General features: G+C 40.3%; 1 protein-coding gene across 5 annotated transcripts in view; it reads left to right on the top strand.

Moving 5' to 3' along the window:
* LOC124607365 (rab11 family-interacting protein 4) overlaps positions 1-21082 on the top strand; it is a 929323-nt gene that overhangs the window by 899682 nt on the left and 8559 nt on the right. For all 5 annotated transcript variants that reach the window (XM_047139676.1, XM_047139675.1, XM_047139674.1 and 2 more), the window contains 5 exons: positions 5608-5711; positions 13837-13977; positions 14875-15094; positions 16196-16367; positions 17633-17769. In XM_047139676.1, coding sequence (XP_046995632.1) covers positions 5608-5711; positions 13837-13977; positions 14875-15094; positions 16196-16367; positions 17633-17769 — 774 coding nt within the window. The remainder of the gene's footprint in view (positions 1-5607; positions 5712-13836; positions 13978-14874; positions 15095-16195; positions 16368-17632; positions 17770-21082) is intronic.

Genomic DNA, 21082 nt, shown 5'->3' with positions numbered 1-21082 from the left:
AGGACAACCAGTAGAGAATGTCTGGTTACAACAGTGGTATGCAGACGAGTGTTACCCTGTTGGAAAACGTCCCCTGGGCATCACCACTCTGACGTACAAATTTGCAGTCAGGTTGCTTGGGATAACTGAGAGAGCTCCTACTGTCATACGAAATAGCACCCCAGCTCATAACTCCAGGTGGAGGTCCAGTGTGTCTAGGAGGCAAACACGTCGGCTAACCAACACAGGGCCATCACTGGCACCGGGGCAGAACCGACTTTTATCAGGAAACAAAAGACCTCAACTCTGCCCCCAATGATTTCTTGTCTGACACCACTGATGGCGCAAATGGCGGTGGTTTGGGGGTCAGTGGAAGGCACGCCACAGGGCGCCTGAAGTATCCGATTTGAACAGTTCGTGGTGTCACTGTGGTTCCAACTGCTGCTCCATTGCTGCCGTAGATGCAGTACTATGTGCCAGAGCCGCCACACACGATGGTTCTCTCTCTCTCTCTCTCTCTCTCTCTCTCTCTCTCTCTCTCTCTCTCTCTCTCGCTAGTGCCACATTGCCGTCCGGAGCCCCGTCGTCTTGCGACCGTGCCTTCCCGTGATCAGCAATATACGTGACAGCAGCCATGTATATTGACTGCATTCCTGCCAAGCCGATCTGCATTCTCGCAGAAGGACCATCCAGCTTCTGGTAGCCCTAGTACACTACCTCGTTCCAACTCAGTGAGGTGTTGAAAATGGCGTCTTCGTCTTCCTAAAGGCATTCTTGACAATAATCAACTCACTTCGTCCAGTCTCAAAGCTAAGCTCACTACTGTTACAGCGCGTTTTTTAGGCAAACCTGATTTGCATTGTCACAGCGGCACGACTAGCACAACCCTTTTGCGACTGGAGCGAAGTTCGTACGGGCTTCATTTTTCAGATGTAGAAACACGCATTCAAAGTTTCGTTTATCTCGCGCAACTACATCTATTGTTATGTGTGCAAGGTGGTGGTTAGCAAGTATTAACTCACATCTGTATGCACTTGCCCGCGAAAGGCAAAGGTCCCGAGTTACAGTCTCGGTCCGGCAAACAGTTTTAATCTGCCAGGAAGTTTAATAATAATAATAATAATAATAATAATAAATGGACAGGTAGACAATTTAAGAAAATTCTTTATAGAACGAGCAGAAACTAGCAAAATACACAAGGCAATCACTCATATAAATACATCGGCCACACCATTGCAATTTCATAACCACTTCTACAACCCTTTAGATCACATAACATCAACAGATAGAAAGAAAGTAAATTGGAAAAAGAAAACACTACATGGCAAGCACCCGTATCATCTAACACAGCCACACATCGATCAAGACGCATCCAACACATGGCTAAGAAAAGGCAATATATACAGCGAGACGGAAGGATTCATGATTGCAATACAGGATCAAACAATAAACACCAGATATTACAGCAAGCATATTATTAAAGATCCCAATACCACAACAGATAAATGCAGACTTTGCAAACAACAAATAGAAACAGTAGATCACAAGTGGATGTACAATACTAGCAAATACAGAATACAGCAGAAGATATGACAATGTAGCAAAAATAACAAACCAACAACTTGCCATACAACATAAACTAATAAAACAACACGTTCCCACATACAAGTATGCACCACAAAATGTACTGGAGAATGATGAATGGATATAAAGTTGACCTACCAATTATACTGTCAACTACAGGAGTCATACCACACAATATCCACCAGTACATCAACGCAATACAGCTACATCCAAACTTATATACACAACTACAGAAATCTGTAATTATTGATACATATTCAATTACCCGAAAGTTCCTAAATGCGATTTAACATTTACCGTACAGTTGAAAGGAAGTCACGCTTGATCATGGTCCGTGTCACTTTCCATTTTTGACCAGACATAATGTCTGAGAAAAGAAAGAAATATAATAATAATAATAATAATGATAATAATTTTGTGACGTTAAAATAAAATTACCCGTTGAAGAGCAGTACGAGTTCTCGTGCAACGTGGACATAACTACGGATGATATATTTCCTGGGATTTTCTTCTTCTAAGACAGTTTTTATGAAGTTACTTTTCTTCTCTATATCATATTAATTAATGTCGTTTTCTCTTTAATTTCTTCCAATAAGTATTCCTAAGATTTTTTCTCTGCCCATGATGTTTTTGTGGCTCTTCTCGATACTGACATCTCTGTTGCTTCTAATTTTGCGATTTATTGCTTCCCCATAGTCACCTTTTACAACCATACCTTAAAATCTTCAGCAAGTGTCTTACTGAATTTCTTTCTTGTTTATATTTTAAGGTGGTTGGTTGTTAAAAAAGTACTCTTTATTTCTGAAGGCTTGTTTAGTCGCTGCAGTACTTCGGTATCTATTATACTTCTGTTGCCATCTGTCGGTGTACTTCCCAAGTAACGAAATTCATTTGATTTTTATTTCCTGTCTTAATGTCTGCTAGATTTACCTATCACCATCCTGTTCATCTTCAAGAGATTAAAAGTTTCATAATTAAATCATTGGTTTTTATGTATTTTACTGTTTAAGTACCGTTGAGATAAAGACCCCAGCATTAGTTTTACCTTTATTTTGCGTCACTGAACACGCACATGGGAGTATTTCGACGAATAGCTGCTGATAAAGCCAAAACTGTTATCTTTCTCTGTGACAGCACTTTAAGAGAAATGTTTGTGTTTCCTTCAGAACTCCCATTATGCATCAGAGTAGTAATCATTTTGTATATACAGCACGTTATGCAAACTACTTTTATAACTCATCAGCTAATGCGATTTTTTTTTAAATTTCTTGATATTCCTGTATTTCATGGTTTCCAGAACATGTCTTTTTAGAGGAAATGGGATTTGAAATTTTTGGCAAAAGAGTTCCGTAACTGTTATAGAGTCTCATTTAACGGATTCACTTTCTCGGACAATGATTGACTAAAGTCCAATTAGCAAAGAAACGTATCACACCACACCAATATTTTTTTTCGTCTTTCTGCACGAATGATGTATTTTGCAACGTCTTTAACGGAGCAACGTATTAAAGAACAAATGGTGTGCAGTATTTCTCCCACGTCAAGAACATTGTCCATTTCATCGTTAAATAGTTGTTTTTTCCGAAGAAGAGTTTTCCTTTTCTTCTGCAGTGAAATGTTATAAAAGCACACGCATTAATATTGACCACCATGAACATTTTTTAAATGGAAAAAAGGCAAATGTAGCTTGACTGACTGACTAGGCAGTTAGTTGCTAGGTGTATTGTGTATTCTACAAAATATTAAAGTGAAGCCGGCGCAAAACTTTCAATAGCGGTAAGGATATTCCAGCCTCAAAAGGCGCTAAAGCACTACCTTGAGTTTGCCATTGATCCATGGCTACAGATCTACACGGATACGGGTACGCACAGTTACACTGACTTTGCATCAACAGCGATCGATGATGATGCTGATTTATTGGTCATGATTGTTATCGATTCGGGACGGAAACCCGCAGTATTGACTTGAACCCGCAGTGTCCTGAAGACGGTAGCTGTGTTGACGTTTGCAACAGCTAAAGATGACGACCTTCCTAATTTTCCTGGTGCGATCGATCGGTTGTGATGCAAAGTCAGTATTACCGTGTGTATCCGTATCCGCGCGGATATTAACATGTCACATGTTTTGTAAATATGGTAAGCAGCAGCTTTCGTTACAAAATTTGTTTTTAGTATTATCGGTTTTTGAATATGAAACATCACAGCTGAGTCATTCCGATTTAATTTATGTTAACGGAGGTCGCTCAAGTAATTATCCAACAGCTGCCAGGAAGCGAAATGGAGGCACATTCCATCGATTCGAGTCTTCGCTTCATGGTCTCACTCACCTTTGACTCATAAGAAATGAAATTAGTTCTGTATAAAAAAAGTCAGTGATGCTAACAGTTTTTCTTAAAATTATTTGCAAGGACACTGAGAAGTGTTGCACGTGGTGTTGTAGTAATGCATTAACATACGTTTGGTAAACGAACTATATGTAGTTAACATTTAATACCGGTAGAGTGCAAGATGTGACTACAATGTACGTTACTTTATTTTATTTCCCATTGTGGAGAAAATATGACCGGCTGCTGTGGGCGAGCGGTTCTAGGCGCTTCAGTCCGGAACCGCGCTGCTGCTACGGTCGCACGTCCGCATCCTGCCTCGAGCATGGATGTGTGTGATGTCCTTAGGTTAATTAGGTTTAAGTAGTTCTAGGTCTAGCGGACTGATTACCTCAGATGTTAAGTCCCATAGTGCTTAGAGCCATTTGAACCATTTTTGGAGGAAATACACTGCAGAGTATTTTACAGTATCCGTGTCAGTAATTATCGAAGACGGTTGTATTACAATTTGGTTATGATCAGCCTGTACGTTCTTAGTCTGTGGAATGTGAATTACCAACGCTGACAACAGCAGACGAAAAACCAGTCCAGTTGCAAACCTATCGTAGGAACTCCAGCTTGCCGAACAAGTATAAAGTGTAACTCTTAAGGCTTTCCCGGCGAGATCTTGACATGTGGAATAATCGGGTCTACTGCCGGATGTTTGTGTCGCTCTGACACAATATTTCGGCCACGTAAGTCGTTGTCTTCTTCAGGTGCTACCTGAGTCTGCCGTTTTGGAGGATCTTGTCCAGCAAAGATAGCACCCAGCGCCCTCTGGGCATAAATACTGGACAAGATCCTCCAATACGGCAGTCTCAGGTAGCACCTGAAGAAGACAACGAGTTACGTGGCCGAAATATTGTGCCAGAGCGACACAAACGTCCGGCAGTAGACCCGATCATTCCACATGTCAAATATAAAGTGATTTAATTTATTTTGATACTCGTGGATATGGACAGCATTTTTCTTATCCGTGCAGATCTCCAGTCATGGTTCATGTTGCTACGGAATTTGCACTGGTACTTCATTGAACCAGCCAGGCGATGTGGTGCATAACTTATTACTTTTCAGGGGAATGGTTCGCCATAATCTGTATTTATGAGGTGCGTAGCTGACAGAAAAGAGTCTTGTCGGTCAGCGATCAATCAGTTAGTTGTTGTCATGTCTGGGGAGGGGAGGGGGGGGGGGGAGGGGGAGAGTACATTGGATGTGGATTCTCAAGCTCAAATTGGACGGACATGCTCACTGCCAAACTCATGCTGGCCCGAGATTTTTAGTCAGTTCTCACGGTGCCCTTGTTGACGAAATTTCTCTCCACGGAGGATGTTTGTCACGTGTATTGCACACCTCCGTTGTCAATGATCCCCGTTGCCCACCGCATGGGGTTGGGCTGCCCAGGACAATTTTCGGTGTAAACGCGTGCAGTCTCCTTGGGGCTTCGTTATGGCCAAGGACGACCCTCATAAAATGGCGACTCGCATAATTTGTGTTTCCTTACAGCTCAAACAGCTGCTTCAAAATGCATAACTGGCATATAGCTGCAAGCAATTGTCTCAGTGTGGATGTGCTCGTTATGGCTGTGATCTCCAACGGGCTCTCCTGTATCAGGAAGGAAGTATCTTTCAAACGTACGAAGTGGAGTGTGAAATTAACAGCCTTTGTTTGTGTTGTGTGTGCAGGTCCAGATGCTGCAGCAGCAGGTAAACGTGCTGGCGGACAACCAGACCAACACGGATGACCGCTACACGCGCGCCAAACAGGACAGCGCCGCCCTCCAGGCCAGGTGAGTCTCCAGCAGCTGCTAATTGCAACACTGGCGGTCACGCACAAGGGATATGTTTTTAGGCGCGATAAGGCAACTGAAGAGAACAACACGGCAAGTGTCATATCCCGATTTACCAGAAACTTCTCTCAGTGGAAGAGGAGCCAAAATGAGCAAACACGAGTTTCGGCTTCTCCGTAGGTACTCGAAGGTACCAGAGAAAACTACTGTCAAACTATCGACGCACTTTAGATTCCTTTTAGCACGCGAGAACGTCAGCTCAACTGGTAGCGTAGCGGCTAGCATCGCGATCTCTCACTTTTGCGTCCTGTGTTCCAAACCAGATTATTATTTTAATTCATTTTATCTTATTTATCTACCTGTGTCCGTAGAAGTATACTACATCTACATCTACACTCCGCAAGCCACCCAACGGTGTGTGGCGGCGGGCACTTTACGTGCCACTGTCATTACCTCCCTTTCCTGTTCCAGTCGCGTACGGTTCGCGGAAAGAACGACTGCCGGAAAGCCTCCGTGCGTGCTCGAATCTCTCTAATTTTACATTCGTGATCTCCTCGGGATGTATAAGTAGGGGGAAGCAATATATTCCATACCTCATCCAGAAACGCACCCTCCCGAAACCTGGACAGCAAGCTACAACGCGATGCAGAGCGCCTCTCTTACAGAGCCTGCCACTTGAGTATGCTAAACATCTCCGTAACGCTATCACGCTTACCAAATGTCCCTGTGACGAAACGCTCCGCTCTTCTTTGGATCCTCTGTACCTCCTCTGTCAACCCGACCTGGTACGGATCCCACACTGATGAGCAATACTAAAGTATAGGTCGAACGATTGTTTTGTAAGCCTCCTCCTTTGTTGATGGACTACATTTTCTAAGGACTCTCCCAAGGAATCTCAACCTGGCACCCGCCTTACCAACAATTAATTTTATATGATCATTCCACTTGAAATCGTTCCGTACGCATACTCGCAGATATTTTACAGAAGTAACTGCTACCAGTGTTTGTTCCGCTATCATATAATCATACGATAAAGGATGTTTATCAGGTTAGGGAATACGATGGCGTTATATTAATTGTAAAATTACAATTGGGGTTCACATGTGTCAAACATTTATTAAATACGCTGACGAAAAGAAATTGCAACACCCCAAAATAAACAATGGAGAATAATGAAATTTCGGGAATACATTTGTTTATGTAACATATTTGAGTAACATTGCAAGATTACAGTTCAGTGTCTGCGTGAGATAAGCCATTGCAAATGTGAAATGCTGGTACATTTATATCCGGTGTAGCTGTCAGAGTGTTGAATGCATATATGCAAACATGCATACATTGTGTTGCACAGCTGCCAGATGTCAGTTTGTGGGATGGAGTTCTATGCCTGTTGCACTTGGTCAGGCAATACAGGGACGGTTAATCCTGGTTGTGGATGACGTTGGAACTATCACCCAGTGATGGCCCATATGTGTTCGATTGGAGACAGATCTGGTGATCGAGGCAACATGTGACTCTGTAGAGCATCTTACGTTAGAACAGCGATATGTGGGCGAGCGTTATACTGTTGGAAAACACTCAGCACAACAGATGGAATCATCAGTTTGATGTATAAAATTTGCAGTCAGGTGTGTGGGATAACCACGAGAGAGCTCCTGCTGTCGTAAAAAATCACACTCCAGACTTTAACTCCAGATATAGGCCCAGTGTGTCTAGCACATAGATAGGTCGGCTGCAGGTCCTCAACTGGTCTCCTAACCAACACAGGCCACAACGAGGTAGAACCAGCTTTCATCAGAAAACACAACAGAACCTCCAATGAGCTCTCACTTAACAGCACTGATGTCTGCAATGGCAGTGGTTTGGGGTAGATGGAACGCACGCTACAGGCATCGGGCTCGGAGCTTTCCTTGAAGTAACCGATTTGTAACAGTTCGTTGTGACCCCGTGTTGCTAAGTGCTGCCTGCTTAAATTACTGCTGCAGACGCAGTACGATCCACCAGAGCCATACGTCGAACACGGTGGTCTTCCTCCTCGGTATTGCCATATGGCCGTTCAGAGCCCCGTCGACTTGCGGCCGTACACTTTCGTGACCTCAACTGTAAGCAATCATTTACAATGGCTACATTTCTGCCAACCAAATTTGTAACACAGAGGCTAACGTCGCGGTTTCGCACTTTTGCGCCCCATGTTCGAACCCTGAATATTACTTTCTTAATTTTTGTTTTCGTTTATCTACTCATGTCCAAAGAACAGTGCTAGACGAATGTTTTGTAATGCTTATTGAAACGTTGTCCATATTCGCCTACTGATTGTATGTCTGGTGAGCGAATTTTTTAAAAAAATAAATGGATGGAAAAATTATTTGAAATTGCTGTGATGTATCTTGATTCATGATCAGCTGCAAGCGTCTGTTTTCGGGAAAGTGATCCGTTATGCATGGTTTGCCACGAGATTACTGCCAACGCATGAAATCTTCACCGATGTTAACGACGTATCTTTCCCCAACTGAGATTCATACGAAGAAAAACAGCTGTGGCAAACTTGCTTTCGCGCAATCCTTGTGGTGTTCGGAAATTCTGTTTCGTATCTTTCTACGAAGTCTACGTATAAGACGAGACACACATTCAGTTGTTTCTTTACCTCCCTTCAGATGAACAAAGTTTCTTAGAAATCAGGTTACGACACTTGCCGTGTTCTCCTTATAAGCCATTATTTATAAAATAAATTTTTTGGATAAGAATGGTCAAACGTTTTGAGAAATGATTCGCCAAAAGTACGAAATAAAATGGATTAGACCAACATTTCACGCGCCGTTGGATGACACTCGAAATCGTGTACAATAAATGAGGCGCCGATTGAGGATTTGAAGTTCAATGTTCAGCTTAGAATATGATAGTGCCAGAAGCATAGATGATAAAAATATAGGCAATCATTCGTGGAAATTACCAAAATATGTGTAAGGCCACGTAACAGCAAACTGCACGGTCTACGCCAGTGGTTCCCAACCTTTTTTAGGCCATCCATTACCCCTGAGTGCATTCAGACATCAGCTACTAGTATCTCCCTACGCCCCCGCCCCCCCCCCCCCCCCTCTCGCACATTATCACCCACTTTAGCACCTAGCTAAACTATTAAATGTAACACCTTGAAACACTTTCATTTTAAAAGTGATGAAAGATGAAAGATATTTTCTGTGTGTGTGTGGGGGGGGGGGGGGGGGGGGGTTGAACGAGCAACGCAGAGATTCGTGGTGCATTGCAAGTGCTACTCACAGCCCCCTTTCTCAGATAAGAAAGCTAACCATCTTCATTGAGGGTAGATATTTGTTACCAAACACACTTTTCCTGCATTACACCTCTTCATTGTGGCACTTGCTTGACCTGCACACAGCAGACCCATTTAAAATCAACATTTAATTAACATAGCTAACATCAGCTGTTCGTAGAATATTTTAGTTTTCTCTCAAATCCCTAAGTTCTTCGTTATTATCCTGATTACTTTCAAACACTTTTTTTAAAGCTATACCTCACGCTGCTCAGTTTGATATCCCATTCGTCCATTTCCCGCCATTCGCTTAGCTATGAAAATTCGATCAAATATCCATTGTGTAATTTCTTGGCAGGCTTTGTTTTTGCTGCGCTTAATTGTTTTGTATTGTATTGTATTTTATTGATCGAGGCAATCATAGTATTGTACAGTTGTACATATGCTATTGGACAGGTCAAGAGAACATATTTGCAAGTAATTTTTAATAAATTGATTTTACATTATTTTGTGATGAGGAAATTATCTATCTTTAACAAAACAGTAAATACAAATGTTGTATAGTAAAATACAAACAGCCAATACAAATGTAATAGTAAAATAATCCAGTATATTTCATAGACGTGCACAATATATAATTCTCAGACCTAATTGAACATTTATTATAAAATTGTTTACAATTTTAACCCCTTTCAAAAAAAATTATCAACTGCATAAAAGCATTGGTCCAAGAGATTTTTTAACTTCTGTGTGAAGGCTCTTGGGTTCTTTGTTGCTTTGATTTCATTTGGTAAATTATTATACATTTGTATCCCAACATTTAAAAAATTCGACAAAGAATACGAAAAGAAACCCGGAATATTTTGTTATCAGAACTAATATTTGGGACGGTAATAAAAACTGCTGGGTGTGAAGGCCTAGATGACGAAAAAACCTCCGCGGCTGATTATAAGTGATGTCTACGAACCGTGACTTAAGCAGCTAAGTGACACCGGATACACTGACCAAAGTGTGTTACGTAGAGAAAGTGAACGACGAGGAATCGATCGAGGAATTCGAAGCACAGGAATGCGTTTATCTGTCGAGAGACTGCAGCACAAAGTTCTTTCGACTATACCTGTATTTTGACTCCGGAGGAGAACCGTTGCCAGAAAGATGAATGATAAACAAAAACATAAAAACACGGTTGGTTATTTCTCGAAAGAAATGAAATCAAAAGTTAAGAAACCCATTGTTTTAAGTGTGATTTTGTAAATTAGTTGTCAGTTTTCGACGAGTAACGCGTAAGTATTGGGCACTCGCACATTTATGACACATATGCTTCGTGAATATGGTAAAATAAGTTTTCATGACAAACGTGTATTTTGGATTATCCGTGTTTTTCGATAATCCAGCTCAGTTATCACGAACGGTATTTGAAAACATGGGACACTTTATAGGTATTTTTTTAATTTTTCCGACACGATGAACAGCGTAAAGAAACGTAGTCGGGTACAAAAAAGAAAACTAACTATTGAACGCAGAAAGGAAGAATTGGCGAATATTTTTCTAAGCATGAAAATGCAAATTTGAAGGACAACATTTGAATGTGAAGGCCGTGATGTGTTCTTTTAAGTAATGTCATTTTTAAAACATTTTTATAATTTGAATTCTGTAGAGAAAAATAAATATACGCAAACCGAAAATTGAAAGGAGGGGAGGGGGCATCGTAAGGTTTCTGACCTGGGGCGACGCCACCTCTATATCTAGCCCTCACTACACCGAGACATGCTCAGTGCTGTTACTATGGTGAGAATCGATGATCTTTTCCTTCTCAGCAGACACAATTCCTCTCTCATTCTCCCTGGCTCACTTGCAGGACTACTTGTGGTACTTTACTTATGGGAAATACGAATGATTGAGGTTGGATGATGGAGAGCAGCAGTTCACAGTAGGCAACATTGGATCTTGGTAGTGTTCCGTTCTTAAGGGTTGATCTTCCTCTGTTCAGGAATACAAGAAATGTTTTCGTACCATGTCAAATCCACATTCACACCTATTCTCTGGAAGGCACTTTGTGAGGTGGGGAGAAACGTTAAAAACAAAGCAGTTCCGATTGCAAAAATATTTGCTATTGTCTTGATCATCATCAGACCATTATTACATGCCTTCTTAGCCAGTATGCAGAGATGCTGAGCAGAACATGAACATATGTAAAGATTCGCATTCAAAAATTCTTTAACCCTGTGGCGTATAGCGTCCACTACAGTGGACAGCTGTTAATGGTCGCTTCTTTGGCATTTTCAATCAGTCCTGAGGCTGCAAATGCACACAGTTCACTGCAGTCAAACTCCCTACTGGTGTTGTGTATTGCATGCATTTGCAGCCTCATGACTGATTGGAAACACCAGAAAATTGACCATTATAAGTTGTTAGCTGCAGTGAAATTCATGCGCCACGGGGTTAAGTATTTGACGAATGTGTGTCATGACATATATTTGTACTCAGCTCAGTGTCCCTGCACACCACTTAAGGAGATATATAATAGTCTGATAATGGTAAAGATTGAAAGTGCTTACCATCAAAATAAAATATTAATAAAAAATCAATAAAGACTAATTATTTCTTTTAAATTTCTTAGATAATACTAGCAATGGATATGGCATCTCGCCATAAACTTTTGTGTAATCCATTGAGTCTCTTGAAGGGCATTTGAGGCCATATCCATCTCCAGGATTGTTTGGATACATTTTAAATCTTAACTGGATAGTTGTGGGGTTAGAAACACCTATACAAGCATATGAAATTGTGGTATTGTCTTTAGAGAACAGCCTGTTATTAAAATTTATTAACTAACGCACCAGTTGCAGCAAATAGCTAGTTGTCGAAGTAATTAATTATGGGTGTTGTAAAACTTTTGCCAGAAACTCCAGCCACACTTAGCAGAATTTCCCCATTTGTGACCTTGATATATCGCCTCTGTACTCCATCTTGAAGACTGGAACATTAAGGAGAAGTTAAATTTCTAGCAATGTGCAGTACATAATTCCAAAACTGAGCATGTTTGACAGTTAACAGTTAAACATTTTGATAGTTAATTTTAAAGCATTCAAATAATACATTGTGCTATGACATCACAATGAAAGTTTTACTAGCTAATGATAGAGGAAATTTGCTAAGAATAGTAAATTGTTTCCACTGTGAAACTGTACTGAGCTGGCATTACAATTTTGGCTTGTAAATTACTTAATCCACCAATTGTAGGTGTCTGAAGCTTGAGTATCGATATTGATTGGGCTGTACTGGATGATTATCTTCTAGCTGCACTATGGCAAACAGTTGTGTAGTCCTCTTCAGTGCAAAAGTGAATTCTTTTGATTAAATGAGTCCCAATATAAATGATTTGATGAAATGTGAGTAGTTAAACTGATTAGACAGTTCAGAAGACATGATATTAATGAAGCTGCTTAACTCTAGGATTTTTTCAGATTGACACTCTGGCTTGCAAGTGTAGTACACAGCAATTTCCCGACAGATTTTTATTGCGTGCTGAAGTGATACACGTTGATGGGAATGGAAACAGCTTTGCTGTGAAGCATTGGTCTGGTGTTAGTGATCTTTCCTGGGATGTTCATCACATAACTGGTTTTAAATTATTTAATTTTCATTCCCTATGAAACTAATGTTTACCACAATAGTCAGTATGAGGTATAACTGTCAATGTACACAACTCAAATACTCTGTTGTGTTAATTGTATCGTGGAAGCAAACAACCTCGAAATGTCATGTTAAGAAATTTGTTGCTGTGCCTAAAAACACATGTGTGTCAGTTTATAAAGACTATTGGCTGGAGTCCTGTATGAAAGTATGTCTTACTGCTGCATCCAGGCACACTTTTTGTACAACTCATCAGTGATCTCTGCAGGCCTGCCAAGGATCTGTGCATTCCTCAAGGGGTTTGTAATGTGAACTGCAGTTTTGATTTTGTTGTTTGCTCACAAAGGGTGTGTGAATAGGGTTTACCATTCTTGCATATACTGATAAGTATTTATCCTTCCTTAAAGAATTATCAAATTGTTGTTGTTGTCACATCCAATAGGGCCTAACTACCCATACCATGGGTCAAGAATCGCAGCATCGTGTGTCCTTTCACCATTTATACCATGCAAGTCTGTCATATGGTGTTAGCAGTAAACAGCACATGGCAACTTGAGATTTCATTCCAGCTTCAAGTAATCTGTTTTGTACAGTTTGTGGTGACACACTGCTTGTAACCTCTGCCAGATTGCGGCTGTTGTCACCTGTCTATTTGTCGAAGCAAGTCGACAAACCCTGTGGTCTTCCCATGGTGTAGCCCTGGAACAATGTGTGCCAGCACTTCTTGTCTCACTGTTGTGCTGAGTCCATCTCATAAACACTCATTCTGCAGTCATTGCCATACAGCTTACTGTCTGTGATATCTGTCGGTTTTATATTCCCGTGTCACTTGTGCCAATGATTCGACCTTCAAAGTTTGAAAGGTTTTGGTAAATTTCACATTCACATCCTCTGGATATGCTGTATTGCGTTCTCCACATGAAAAATTCCAGTAACATTATACACACATTAGCCACCATGTCATTACACTTCATCTGTTGTAATTGCTTTTTTCTGCATTGAAAATAATTTCACATTAGGATGAAAATTTGATCAACATATCCCACAGGTATGGAAATACTGGAGAATCAGTCTGATAGTAATCAGTCAGTGTTCACAGCATCACACACACCATTTTTCCCAGTATAAATTACTTCTTAAGGGTGTCCAGGAATCAAAAGCTATGCAGTGTGTTTCAGTATGAAGTATGTTGCATTTCTTAGTGATTGCATCCGGTTGCAGGGTCCTGATGCTAGAGGAGCAAGTCCGTGAGGCAGAGCTGAGGGCGGAGGAGCGGCTGCAGGAGGAGCAGCGGCGGCACCGCGAGCTGATGGTGCGCGTCGAGCGCGAGAAGCAGCTCCAGGTCGAGAACTGCACGATCAGGTGAGTCACGGCAGCCGTAGGCAACTGTGAGCCAGTGTTCATCCAGCCCAAATTGTGGGTATGTCAAGTAGCTGTAGTGCAATAGCCATAACTTCGTCAATGATTTTCTTAATACTCCAGTAATTGTACCAGCTGAGAAGGTAAGTGGAAGGCATATCTAAGTCTGAAATTTGTATTGTATATTCTGAGAACCTTAATGTGACAAATAGATGAGAGATTACTTTTAGTTTAATGATGAGGCAACAGGAACACTATCTCAGGTACAAGGTTGATTAGTGGTGGAAGGGCTTAGGAAAGTGGGATGAAGTGACTAGAGTTCCAGCTTATTGCATGAGAGCATTGTTAAGATTGGATGCATTATCAGTATGGGTTTAAGGCAGGAATATTTTGGAACTATCTTGTGGACTTTCGTCGGGGGGAACTGAAGCTGGTGTACCTTCTAAGTAGTCGCACATTGCTGCGGTGTAGTGTCCACCTGTGTGTTCAAATTTTTGTTGTCATTTAAAGCAAATGCACAATTGAGTCTTTGAAATCGTCTAAGGCTGGTTCCCTCCTCCCTTTTCTCTTGATATGCACCACCTTTAATTATTTGTATCTTGACAAAATGTTACATTGTACACTACTTCTTCTCCACTTAAACATTTTGTAGTTACAGAAGCGTTTTATTTTGAATAGTTCTTAATTAAAAGAAAAAAAATACACATCTGGTCAGTGGTTGGATATTCAGTGGCATCCATCATGCAACTGCTACTTTGAAAATAATGTTAGTGGGCTCTTCTTTAATGTTCTCAGTTGCTTCTTACGTAGTTGTTGCTCACTCTGTCACTCACTGTTGCAGAAAAACACCCATCTTTCTTTGTCCTTGTTAAGTTATACATTTGCTCATGCGTTGTGTAGGCTGCAGACACTGGAGTTGGAGGCAGCCAGCCTACGTGAGGAGGTGACGCGACTGCGAGCCCAGACGGACCGCCTCCGAAACGAGAAGCAGGACATGGAGGAGCAGCTGGCTGAGGCCCAGTGTGCCATGTCTGCACTGAGGGAAGATGCAGAGCGCTTGCAGGAAGCTGAGCGCCGGCTGCGTGAGGAAGCAGCACGCGAGAGCCACGCCAACGCACAGGTGTGTGTGTGTGTGTGTGTGTGTGTGTGTGTGTGTGTGTGTGTGTGTGTGTGTGTGTGTGTGTGGCCCATTGCTATCCCACTGGATTCCCATTGCTATTCTCATTGTTCTCCCACTGCATTCCCATTCCTATTCTCATTGTTCTCATCACATTTTTTATGGCAGAGGGTTCATAGACATTATTAGTTAACCAAAAAGTCCTAGCTTTTTTTGCAGTAAGTATGTATTTAGTCACTGCTTCCATTGACCGGCTTTTCAGTTCTTTGACCTGAATTTGCAGTCAGTGAGTAAAGATTTAGGAAAAAACACCCACACGCAACTTTTCTTAATCCTGTTGGGATCCTGAAATATGGTGTCGGTACTTGCTTTGACCATAAAATGAAAATCTTTTTGGTCATACATTGTGAACCAATAGCATTAGTTCAGTACTTGACACTGAGCACAGATTCAGAAGGATTAGCCCAAGCCACAGCTCACATTTCAGCAATTCAGTATGAGCAAAATTGGAACACACCTATACTCAAGAGGGGGTGGTCTATCTAATATTTACCTATAAAGTTTGACTTGGACAACAAAAAATGGTTTTGGTTGGTGGAATCCAGTAATAAAATCTTTAGTCAGATGGAACATAAATCTCAGTCTGGGAAAAATGTTATAAAAGTGTTTTGGCGTTCTATTTAAAAATTATATTTTATTTTCTGAAATAAAACAATGTTTTCCGTAAGTCAAATAAGAAAAATACTGCATGGCAATATCCGTCTGTTGCAGCAGTATGTGTACATGTGACTTCGGCACTAACTCCACAGAATCTTGTTTCAGACTAGGTATGAAGACAACATTAATGTTCTTTATCAGGAATATATGTTTGGGTTCCACAAAATGACCACATAGCACAATTTTTTAAATAATTTTACTGTAGTAATTTCAGCTGTGTACCTGGCATTTCATGTTTCATTGCCTGAGTGTTATAATTGGTGACAGGCTTTTTAAGAAAGAAAAGGAAGGACATTTTTCCTGTGCAATTTCGGACATTGTATGCTTCCTTTGGAAACTTCCATGTTCGAAAGCAGCATATCTAAAAATGTTTGCTTGAATTTTCAGGTTGTTGAGGAACTAAGCCGCGAATTGGAAGTGCTCAGACAAGAACAGCTTGAGAGGTCGGAGATGGGAGATACATCCAGGAGTCTGAGCCATTCTCAGCAAGAAGAAGAACTCGCACAGCAGTTGTGTGAACTGCAAGCTGAACTCTCTGTACTGCGACAACAAAATAAAAGTGAGCTGTGTTTCATGGGTTGTTTGAGTATGTTATACAAGTCTCTAGGTAGTAACAAACCAAAAAATTAATGCAGCTATATTATATTATTAACCCAGTAACTTAGAATCCCACGTTATCTCATTTTTATTAATTTGACAGAAACTTAAAATCCCGAGTAAATTCGGGCAAGTTAAGGACAGACCTTTTTTTAAAAAAACCCTCCCTTATATCCATTTCAGTACTGATAGTCTAGTTTTTGGCTGATAGGCAGCATCTGGCCCATTATTTGTGGCCTGGCTGTCACATTTTGGTTGAGGTGGTTACCACTAGGTATCTTCTTTACTGTGTGCAGCTTTGGATACTTGACAACAAAACACATGCTTTCAGTTTCAACCCTGTATTGTTGTTTTCAAAAAAGATTTGTTATAATGATCTTGAGTTTTACACTGAATTTAGTGGTTCAGAAAGTGAAGAAAAATGTGATGTTACTTCACTAGGGACTGAAAGTTGTGACAGTTCATCAGTTGAGCAAAAAGTGCTTGGCAGTGATAAGAGAAAAATACATCCACTGTGCTCCAGCCAGCTTCTCAAAGATTTATGTTCATAAGAAACCATTCTGAAGTACATGGTTAGACTTCATAGCTACCCAGAAACTAAAAAAATGTTTCTAGTTTCAGGATATTTTAGGCGAAGTCCACTGCACGAGTGTACTTGGGATTTTATTATTGGTGATCTTCAAAACTTCGTAACTCATTATTTTGAGCTTTAAAAGCTGTCTTTATATGTCTACATGTAATGTCATTCACAATTGGATGTATTTCATTAATAAAAATATTATTTTGAACATAATTTTGAAAAAATTGTTATGTGAACAGGTTAAACTGACAATACAAAGTGGTTAAACTGTTTTTTAAATACTGCGGTTTTAACAGCAGGTTATAGAACTGGACTGCTATGATGAAAGTCTGTTTAAGATTTAGACATTTAACAAGTAGTTTCTAACAATGAAAAGTCAAAGATGGAATAACAGTAATATTTTGAAAAGGACAGATTGCTACTCACAACATAGAGAAGGAAACGAATCGCTGACAGGCACAATGAAGAGCCTGCTTAAGCAGTCTTTTCATTTGCCTGTCTGAGACTCACCACTACTTCTACATGACTAACGTGCAGTTTCTCTTAGTTACTGGTAAAGTCAGATCATAATGAACTTTCCAAGCCAGTACGTTGCTTTAATGTGCCTAGTTACAATGTTTGACTTGTTTTTACATTTAAATTCTCAGGTCTGCAGGAAAGCAATGAAGAACTGCAGGCTCAGATGCTGACACGAAGCCTCGAAGAGGGTAGAACCCTTCTCACAAATGGTGCTGGTGCGGGAAACAGTCTCGCAGCAGAACTGGAAGCCATGTCGCAGGATGAGGTATGAAGATCTGTCCTTCCAATCTGCACCATTGTTTTGGGTTTTCACAAATGCAGTTAACATGTCCTGTTCTCAGTGCACGGGTTTCTTGGGTACTTATTGAGAAAGGAATCTGTATAGAGCTTAGGGTTTCAGAATATGATGGTATCTTCCTATCAGATGTGTGTTTTTGCATGTTTTGTTGCCGGAAGTTTCACAATATTGTGTTACAGCAGAAACAGTTAAGACTGTATTTTCAACCACAGAGCAACAACAGGGATAGAGTGATAGTGTCAAGGGGGTGGGAAAGGAATGTGTTGATTACAAACACAGGAATAGAAGGCTAATTTAAGATACTATATAGACAGAAAAAATACCTACTGTCACTGAATTATGTATTAAGTTGACAGTGAAATTATAAGTTTTAAGCTTCTGGTTTTCAGAGCAAGGTATATCACAAGGAACCGGTCAGTGTTACTGTGTTAATGACTCGGTTGATGATAAACTAAAATATTCTGTCTGAGATGAATAGTGTGCTGCTGACCTCATGGTTCCCCTCCTCCCGAGTTTGAAACATAACACTGGTTTTTGTTTATGAAAAATGCAGTTAGTTGTGGGTTGAGTTCTGTGTTAAACCATTGGTCCCTCTGTAAATAGCTGGGTGAGCTGATTTTTAGATTAGTGGAAGGTAAATATGGATGATCTCAAACAGGGCCAAGCCTAATGGAGCACTATTGGCAATTGCTTTACATACTGATGTTCTAAATAAAATAAGAAATTAAAAGAGAAGTAAGGCACCTACCTCTCTATATTTACATCTACACTTTGCAGACCTCTGTGAAATGTATAACATTGTACCACATGTAAGAAAGTATTCTCACTCCATTCGCCTATGGAATGCAGAAGCGTGTTGCTTAAAAGCCTCTGTCTTTATTATAATTAGGCTGATCTTACCTTTGCGATCACTACAGGAGTGATACATAAAGGATTGTTGTATAATCCTCACTAACCATTTTCTTGAGATGTCTGTCGATAAATTTCCATCCAAGACAACATGCTGTGCTCTCCCTACCAAGAATCATGGATTATCTAACAGATTTTGTTTGAAACCACATATAATTGTACTTTTGTTAATAACATTGGTTCAGTTCAGTGTCACATGCTTTTTGGAAGTTAAGGAATTCTGCATTTACTCAAATGCTTTGGTCCATGGCTTGCAGGGTGTCGTGTCACAAAAGTGCAAGTTGGGTTTCACATGGCAGATGTTTTCGTAACCCACATGGGGAGGCCTATTTATTTGAAGTACGATATTATGTTTGAACTCAAAATATATTGTGTGGAAAGAAAAGTGTTCTTAAGGGCTCACTCATGACAGGATCATCAGCATCTATATCTAGAGGTTTCCACTACTGTCAAGGTCTGCTATGAATCTTAATTGTACATATAACTCATACAATTACATTTTAACGAGAACTGAATTAAGGATTTTCATCTGGAAGAGGGTGAACTCATAGAAATTTTGCATGGTTGTGCTGCCTCCAAATTCTCTATAATAAACACAGATGTTTTCTTAACTTATAAACAAGATGGTTATAATAATTAAACTTTCACTACTTGAGAATGCTCCCACAAAAAAGGCACACTCATAGGAAACTTTATGGACACATTCGTAAGGACATGTGGAGGAGAAATAACTCATAAACCATTGAAACACACACATTGTAATTTCCATATGAGAGGCTAACATTTGTCAGTTGCATACAGTGTTTATGCTCCAGGTTATGAATGTTGCTCTGTTACAATCTGCATCATGACTGCCTGGAACCACACTAGAGCTATCATTTTACAGTATGTGTAAAGACTTTTCAAATGGTGGACAAATGAAACTTTCAGCTAGTGTGACACAGCTGATGCAGTGCTTGAAGATCGCACATTGCATCCAGCATTCTCAGCCAAGGCAATGGTATCTTCAACAATTTGTGGTGCAGTGGGCCAGCAGCCTCTACCAGGAGCAATTCCCAGATTGCCAGTTAATTCATATTTCTGAATCGTGTTCTTCGCTCTCAAAGCAGAAAGAGCACCTCCCGTATTCCTTCAGTGTTTTGATACTCTCAAAGAGCAGCAGCACTATTGCTGCTGTTTTATTAAAACACCTTTACAAATAAGGCCCTGGTCACCTTGCCCAGGCCCATATTGACTGTCTGCAGCAGTTATGCACACTGATGCTTGTGTTTTAACTCTGTCGCCATACCAGTACCAGTGCTTAACAGCAAGTCATGATACTAACACTGCTAATGATGGAAATCCTGCAGTGCACAGTCTGTAAATCATTCACATAAACAGTTTTCTGCCAACACTGGCTGAAGTAGCAAAATTTTATTTGTAACTACCCTGTATTTTGTTCGAGATTAAGAAGAAACAGGTGTAGTTCAGTAGTGGGAGGGTAGGGCTGCATCCACATGGCAGCCTCCCCACTTATGGATTCACCTCTGATTTTAATAAGAGAATTTGGCTCATAATATTAGCTAAGTTTATTATGATCTTGTTCCACCTAATCAGAAGTTTCTGGAGTCTAGAACAGTTAATTCTGCAGTTCCTTTCCTTCACAGACTCACCAGCTTTGTTGTTGGTGAAACGGTAGAAAATAAATCCTATGAAAAATAATTACTGTTGCTTCACTATACTAATTTGCACTGCTTCCATAACTGGTTTCGTAAGAGTGCGGTAGTGAGTGTCAGTCGTGGTGTGTGCGAGACACGAAAGTCCTCATTAACGTTAATCAGCAGATACAGCTATCAAGTGTGTAAAAACAGGTATCCAAACTATTTTGTAATGGAAAACAAACTGATAAATCAATTTAGAGAAGGAAGAGTTCCACATGTTTTTCCAGAAGTTACTATGGACAAAAAATAGTAATTTGATTGGTAGCACAGTTTAATTAAATATGCTGCTGACTCTGGTGGCGGTATAAAAAAGTAGGCCAGTGGCGTTACATTCATTAGACATTTTGAATGAAACATGCCTGGTTTCTCAACACAATTGTATTTGCTTGGTTATACACAAGACATTTCTTGAGACAGTGATTCCACTATGCTCTTGCTAAAACCACTATTTAAATGATGAAACTTATTTTATTTCCTGCTATGGCTACCTGATTCTTGTTACCATTGTAGTTAAATGAGATGGGTCTGCCTATCAATCACATTTTTCATACCAAAGAATCGCATAAAGAGGTAAATTAATTGTCTTCTTTTATCCTCTGGATGAAAGAATTTTTGGTCTAATAACACCCCGAAAGACAGTCCAGATGTCATCTATCTATCTATCTATGCTC

Source organism: Schistocerca americana, chromosome 3 (assembly GCF_021461395.2).
Source record: "Schistocerca americana isolate TAMUIC-IGC-003095 chromosome 3, iqSchAmer2.1, whole genome shotgun sequence".
Taxonomy (NCBI): domain Eukaryota; kingdom Metazoa; phylum Arthropoda; class Insecta; order Orthoptera; family Acrididae; genus Schistocerca; species Schistocerca americana.
Note: the sequence above shows the minus strand (reverse complement) of the source record. Positions and strands in the feature narration are given on the sequence as shown.